This window comes from Hemibagrus wyckioides, linkage group LG28, assembly GCF_019097595.1.
Source record: "Hemibagrus wyckioides isolate EC202008001 linkage group LG28, SWU_Hwy_1.0, whole genome shotgun sequence".
In the NCBI taxonomy this organism is placed as follows: Eukaryota; Metazoa; Chordata; class Actinopteri; order Siluriformes; family Bagridae; genus Hemibagrus; species Hemibagrus wyckioides.
The window spans coordinates 374,260-381,759 of record NC_080737.1 but is presented as its reverse complement, the minus strand read 5'-3'; the positions used below and the strand labels follow the sequence as shown (position 1 = coordinate 381,759).

At 42.3% G+C, this 7,500-nt stretch overlaps 1 protein-coding gene across 6 annotated transcripts in view; it reads left to right on the top strand.

The window, feature by feature from the left end:
• mtmr2 (myotubularin related protein 2) overlaps positions 1–1,231 on the top strand; it is a 40,908-nt gene extending 39,677 nt beyond the window's left edge. For all 6 annotated transcript variants that reach the window (XM_058383353.1, XM_058383352.1, XM_058383351.1 and 3 more), the window contains 2 exons: positions 130–306; positions 427–1,231. In XM_058383353.1, coding sequence (XP_058239336.1) covers positions 130–306; positions 427–588 — 339 coding nt within the window. In that variant the 3' untranslated portion in view covers positions 589–1,231. The remainder of the gene's footprint in view (positions 1–129; positions 307–426) is intronic.
• The last annotated feature ends 6,269 nt before the right edge of the window (positions 1,232–7,500 follow it).

Here is a 7,500-nt window from a genome sequence, read left to right as displayed (position 1 = left end):
ACAAAATCAGCAGGGGATCAAATCATTTTTTCCCTCACTGTATATATACATGACTGAAATGTTTCCTGTGTGTGTGTGTATACATGTACATTTGCGTACATGTGTGTATTTACGTGTGTGTGTGTGTAGGAGGCACAGAAGTGCACCGTCTCGCTCTGGTCATTTATTAACAGTCAGTGGGAGGAGTTTGTAAACCCTATGTATGTTCACTACGACACACACGTGCTATTTCCCTCCGTCTCCATCCGACATCTACAGCTATGGACCTCCTACTACATTCGCTGGAACCCTCGCCTCAGACCACAGGTATACACACACACACACACACACACACACACACACACACACACACACACACACACACACGTACGTCAGTTTCACACAGTTTTAGTAATATACAGTATTCACAAGCCTGTGTGTGTGCAGGAGCCATTGCATCAGCGCTATAAAGAGCTGCTTGCTAAAAGGGCGGAGCTTCAGAAACGAGTGGAGGAACTTCAGCATGAAGTAGCCAGTCGAGCGTCTGCATCTTCTGAGAAGGCGGGGTCTCCCTCTCCCCCCACCCCCGCTATACAGACCTTTATATGATTGTTTTTTTCATCTGTCTGTCTGTCTCTGTGTGAGTCTCTCTCTCTATCTGTCTCTCTTATCCTGTATCTCTGATCAGATCAGTCTTAACTAAACACACACTAATACACAAAGCTAATGTAGAATGTTAGCTTGCTAAAGTTTAACATATAATGTGTTAGCACTACATATTAAACAGTACTGTATGTTTTAGTCACATGTATATAACCCTGCTCTTTCATATAGCTGACCAGTCACATGACCAAATCTGGCACGGTCCATTAGTGTTATCTTTGCATATTAATGTGAGTAGTGTACACTATGGAGCAGTGTCTAAATGTTAAGTGTAAAGTGAGAAGGTTAGGAAGCAGTCGCGCCAAGCCCCACCACACCAGAGCCAATCAGAATGCACAACACAAGCCTAATTATCATATCTATTACAATAATATATCTTTTATATTATTATTGTATTATGGGTCTGTCTTGCCCCTTGGCTACTCAGTCATAAATATTTGAACAACACAACAGCTTTGATCCAACCGGGTGTGTGTGTGTAAAGCAAGTAACATCTTGCTAGCTTGACTTCTATTTTATTTGTACAACTGCTAATGTTACTGCTGCTATTACAATCCCTCTGTAGCCTGAATAAATGATTATAACCTGATTATAACCTGTCAGAATTGTTTTGGGTTTTGTGAATGGTCACTTCTCTACATGTACCACGGTTATGTTCGGTGTTCCACAAGGTTCTGTTTTAGGCCCACTGCTTTTCTACGTATATATGTTACCCCTTGGTGTAATTATTCGTAACATGGTATTAGCTTCCACTGTTATGCCGACGACACACAGCTATATGTTTCAGCTAAATCAGATGAGAGACACCAGCTTATTAAGATAGAAGAATGTGTAAAGGACATTAGACACTGGATGGCCACTAACTTCCTCCTGCTTAATTCAGACAAGACAGAGGTGCTTGTACTAGGACCACAGGCAGCTAGAAGTGAGCTTTCTGATTACAGAGTAATGGTGGATGGTCTTTTGGTTTCATCTTGTCCAGCAGTAAAAGATCTTGGTGTGATTATTGATTCTGGTCTTTTATTCGAAGCTCATGTAGATAATATCACTCGGGTAGCTAAGATAAGAAATATGTTGTCGCTTCATGATGCAGAGAAATTAGTTCATGCTTTTGTTAGCTCTAGGTTGGATTATTGTAATGTCTTACTGTCTGGATGTTCCAGTAGGAGCAGAAACAAGCTCCAGTTAGTCCAGAATGCAGCAGCTAGAGTCCTAACTAGAACCAGAAGATATGAACACATCACTCCTATTTTAGCCACACTACATTGGCTCCCAGTCAAATTTTGCGTTGATTATAAAATACTGTTACTGACCTATAAAGCACTAAATGGTCTCGCGCCGCAGTACCTGAGTGACCTTTTAGTCTTTTATGATCCGCCACGCCTACTCCGATCAAAGGGTGCTGGTTACTTGGTAGTACCTCAAGTAGCAAAGGCTACAGCAGGGGGCGGAGCTTTTTCTTTCAAAGCCCCAAAGTTATGGAACAGCCTTCCAATTAGTGTTGGGGATTCAGACACAGTCTCAATGTTTAAGTCTAGGCTGAAGACACATTTGTTTAGTCAAGTTTTTAATATATAGTTTTCTTAGGTAAAGGAGCAATGATTATTGATCTCCCCTTTGGTCACTGCCTGCAACCTCGGGGTAACCATGGACAATAAACTGTCCTTTTCCTCCTATGTTGCTAATGTGACATGCTCATGTCGGTTTCTTCTGTACAACATCAGAAGGATTCGACCATTCCTATCCACACAGACTACTCAGGTGCTTGTTCAGCCCCTGGTCATTTCGAGACTGGACTACTGCAGCTCTCTACTGGCAGGTCTTCCTCTGAATGCAACTTGTCCACTGCAAATGATCCAAAATGCAGCAGTGTGACTTCTCTTCATCCTGCCTAAGTTCTCCCACACCACCCCACTGCTGCTCCTCCACTGGCTTCCGGTAGCTTCATCAGATTCAAAACACTGACCCTTACCTTCAAAGACAAGAATGGATCAGCTCCATCTGACCTCAAAGATCTTATTACTCCTCACACTGCACCTCGCTCCCTCAGGTCCACTAGCACTGCCCGACTGGTCCCACCATCTCTGAGGGCAAAAGGTAGGTCTACATCTAGACTCTTCTCTGTTCTGGCACCAAGGTGGTGAAATGAACTTCCCCTAGATGTCCGAACAGCTGAGTCACTGACCGTCTTCAAACGACGTCTAAAGATACTTGCCTCTTCCTGAACCACTTAAACTAGCTCTTATTGTTTCCTGTTTTTATGTATTATGTTTTAAAAAAAAAAAAAAAAAAAAAAAAAAACCCACACCAACTCAGTGTTTAGACTGATGGTCTCCTGAGTCTGTGACCTACTGACCCAGTGGTAATGTATTCACTGATAGAGACTTAAAGCACTTTTGTACTCACTCTGGATAAGAGAGTCTGCCAAATGCCAGAAATGTAAATGTAAAGGAGCAGATCTGGAAGGTTCATGGTCATAGAGTGTTTGGTGTACTGGGATGTTTGGATACTGTCGCCTTACCACTCTCACATGGTCACTCAGGTCACTGACTGTGAAGTGGTTGGACGCTTTATGTCCCGGGAAGCCTTCATGTCCATCACCTTCTGGCTCTCCCTTTTAGTTATGCTGTCATAGCTAGTCTTGCTGGAGTCCCTGCCTGCACTTTACACATAATCTACATTGTCTTAAACATCACATGATCAGAATCATACTTGCAATCTTTCTGTCTGTCTCTCTCTCTCTCTCTCTCTCTCTCTCTCTCTTTCTTTCTTTCTTTCTTTCTTTCTCTGTCTCTCTCTCTGTCTCTGTCTCTCTCAATGTCAGTAAGCTTTATTGTCAGTAAGCATGTACAGTATTGCCAAAGCATTAATGTAAAGAGAAGAACATCTCTTATTAACCAAAACATTTATGAGAACACTGAGTTTCCAGGAACACAGAAACATAGGAACATAAATAAGAGTGAATATAAATAAATATAATTAATTGATGACCCAAAGCATGACCATAAGTAAGAGTAGGAACGTAGATTGACTGGTAAATCGAGAGTTCCGCCTTTCGGCTCAGCTCCGTCTTCAACAGACCAGTACATAGACCGCATTGCTTCTGCCGCTGCACCAATCCGTCTGGCAATCTCACGCTCCATCCTTCCCTCACTTGTAAACAAAACTCTGAGATAGGGTTAGGGTTAACCCAAGGCGAGCCCGACTATCTCTAGCCGGTACCACTCAGCCTCCCCCACCAGCTCAGGCTCCTTCCCCCCCAGTGAGGTGACATTCCATGTCCCAAGGGCCAGATTCTTTAACCAGGGTTTGGGTCATCTAGGCCCCCGCCCTTGACTGCTACCCAAAACACATCGCACCAGCCCCTTATGTTCCTTCCTGCGGGTGGTGGGCCTACGGGAAGACAGGTCTACGTCGCATAGGCGAGGACTCGGCCATCAGGTGCTCGCCTGCGTGCCCCACGCCTGGCTCCAGGTTGGGGCCCCGGTAACGCCAATCTAATAGGGATTCCAATAGGGAATAATCCAATAGGGAAATGCTCAGTCTGGACGCCTAGAGAGATGGTGTGTGTCCAATGCCAGTAGAAGGTCTGAGTAGACCGATCACAGGTTTTGGGGTGAAATTGGGTGCTCTGATCAAGACAGATGGTATCTCTCACTATATGGTGAGCGGGGTGAAGAGATAGGTGTTCCAGGAAACCAGTAAGCTCAATGGCCAGACAAGACAGCTGATACTGGTGATAGCGTCACAGAGCACTCCTGGGACTTCTCCGGAAGATAGCACGGGGGGTGACTGAGCTAGAAGGAAGAATGGGAAATGGGATGAGGTGAGTGAAGTGCATATCGCGTAACTATGTAATCAACAAGAGAGAGCGTGTACTAAGGCAAGAGGAAAACAGTGTGGGGAGTAGGCCAGGTTACTGTGACATGACAGTGGTAGGCGGCTAGGGGAGACAATAGCATTGGAATACCAGTAACCGACAGCGATGAAAAGAGGGAAGGATACGAGGCAGCATAATGGCAAGGCTTATTTAAAACAAAAATTAAAAAAAGAACATCTAATTTAGATCAAGCAGGTATAGAAAAATCAGAACGACATAGAGGAAGAGATCAGGATACTTACACATTGTTGTGGAGGGCAGCGTGCCAGGTCAGGATGATCCGAGGAAGCAACTACTTGGGAGGTGGAGGTCAAATGAAGTCGATAAGGAAGTGGTACTCATAAGTAAGCACTATTTTTTCTTAAAATTGTTGACTTAGCCTAAAAATAAGGGGCGGTATCGGGACAAATAAGAAAATAATGGGAAACGGCAAATGTATGTAAATTAAGGAAGGAGGGATTAAAGTAGCCATACACTGAATATAATGGGAAATTGCTGGAAATATTTAAATTAGAGAAAAGGAGGCGCCATGGGGCACCTGGGCTATAAGTAGAGGGGAATTTTTCGGGGTTTTCAGACCAGCTGCTCTCTTCAGAAATGCATGTTGTTGACTGCATGGCTGCATAAAGAAACCTGCTTCTTCTCATCTGCTGACTGAGATCTCCTTTATTTTGACTAAGTATCTGATAGTTTATTGAGTTCATTGGGTAAGATTATGGAAATAATAGAAATAGACACAATCTAAAATTCCACCCTGTGATATGTCCACTCGGAGGGGACTCTGAGTTCTGACACTCTCTCTCTGTCTCTCTCTGTCTCTCTCACTCTCTCTGTCTTTCTCTGTCTCTCCCTCTCTCTCTCTCTGTCTCTCTCTCTGTCACTCTCTCTCTCTGTCTCTCTCTCTGTCACTCTCTCTCTCTGTCTCTCTCTCTCTCTCTCTCTCTCTTTCTTTGTCGAGCTATACACCCCACTCCTGAGCTCCCAGTGTTCTGAGTTCCCAGAGTGACCAATTCTTCATTCTGGACCTGTCTGATCCATCCTGAAGCTCTGCCTCTGGTCAGAGTCTCGTCCGTTGGTGGATCTCACTGCTGCACACAATGGCCATTGTCAAAAGCGCTATTCAAATCAAATAGATTTCAAGTGAAGTGTGTGTGTGTATGTATGTGTGTGTGGGTGTGTGTGTGTTTGTGGGGGTGTGTGTGTATGTGTGTGTTTGTATGTGTTTGTGTGTGTGTAGGTGTGTGTGTGTTTTTGTGTGTTTGTGTGGGTGTGTGTTTTTTGTGTGTTTGTGTGTTTTTTGTGTGTGTGATGTGTGTGTGTGTTTTTTGTGTGTTTGTGTGTGTGTGTGCTTGTGTGTGTGTGTGTGCATGTGTTTGTGTCTGTTTGTGTGTGTGTTTTGTGTGTGTGTGTTTTGTGTGTGTTTGTGTGTGTGTGTGCGTGTGTGTTTTTGTGTCTTTGTGTCTTTGTATGCGTGTGTGTTAGTGTTTGTGTGTGTGTTTGTGTATGTGTGTGTGTGTTTGTCTTTGTGTGCGTGTGTGATTCTGTATGTGTTTGTGTACGTGTGTGTTTTTGTGTTTGTGTGTGTGTGTTTGTTTGCGTGTGTTTGTGTGTGCGTTTGTGTTTCTGTGTTTGTGTGTGTGTCTGTGTGTGTTTGCGTGTGTGTGTTTGTTTTTTTGTGTGTTTGTGTTTGTTTGTGTCTGTGTGTTTGTGTTTGTTAGTGTGCATGGATGTTTGTGTGTGTGTTTGTGTGCGTGTGCATGTGTATTTGTGTGTGTTTGTGTGTTTGTGTTTGTGTGTGTTTTTGTTTGTTTGTGTGTGTGTGTGTATATGTGTGTGTGTGTTTGTGTGTGTGTGTTTGTGTGTTTGAGTGTGTGTGTGTGTGTGTGTGTGTGTGTTTGTGTGTGTTTTTTGTGTTTGTGTGTGTTTGTGTGTGTGTTCTTGTGTGTTTGTGTGGGTGTGTGTTTTTTGTGTGTTTGTGTGTTTTTTGTGTGTGCGTGTGTTTGTGTGTGTGATGTGTGTGTGTCTGTGTGTGTGTCTGTGTGTGTGTTTGTGTGTGTCTGTGTGTTTGTGGGTGTGTGTTTTTTGTGTGTTTGTGTTCGTGTGCGTGTGTGTGTGTTTGTGTGTTTGTGTGTGTCTGTGTGTAGAATAGAATAGATGTTTGTCATTGTACCATGTTGCATGTACAATGAAATTTAAAGTGTCAACCAGTCAAAAAGTGAAGCGAAGTGAAATAATTATAATTATATAATTATATACTAAAATAATTTAAGACAGCCCTTCTTACACACAATCACATTCATCATCTATCTATTTCACATCTCATGTAAACAGTGTTTTTTGATTATTGAGAGTGGTTATGGCTGTTGGATAAAAACTGTTTCTTAGTCTGTTTGTCCTGGCTCTGATTGTCCTGTATCGCCTCCCTGATGGTAACAGTTCAAACAGATCATGTCCAGGGTGTGATGTGTCCTTGAGGATGCTTTGGGGTTTTTTAATGCAATGTGAACTGTGTAGAGTAGAGTAGAGTAGAGTAGAGTAGAGTAGATTAGATTAGATTAGATTAGATTAGATTAGATTAGATTAGATTAGATTAGATTCAACTTTATTGTCACTGCACATGTGGGTACAAGGCAACAAAATACAGTTAGCATCTAACCAGAAGTGCATTTTTACAGTGCAAATAATTAGCATATATGATAAGTATGTAAAAATAAATAATTTGCATATATAAACAATATACAAAAATATATAAATAATTTGCATATATAACAGTATATAAACAGTATACAGTGGGAGGTAAATACAATGAGTAAATGCAATGAGTGCAAATGAGCAAATGATTGTAGTGGTGCAATAAAGAAGGTGTTGTATACCATGATTATAATTAAATATATAAACAGTATACAGAGGAGTTATGTTCAATGAGTGCAATGATTTAGATGTGTGCAATGAGGAAGATATTGTATACTAAGATAAAT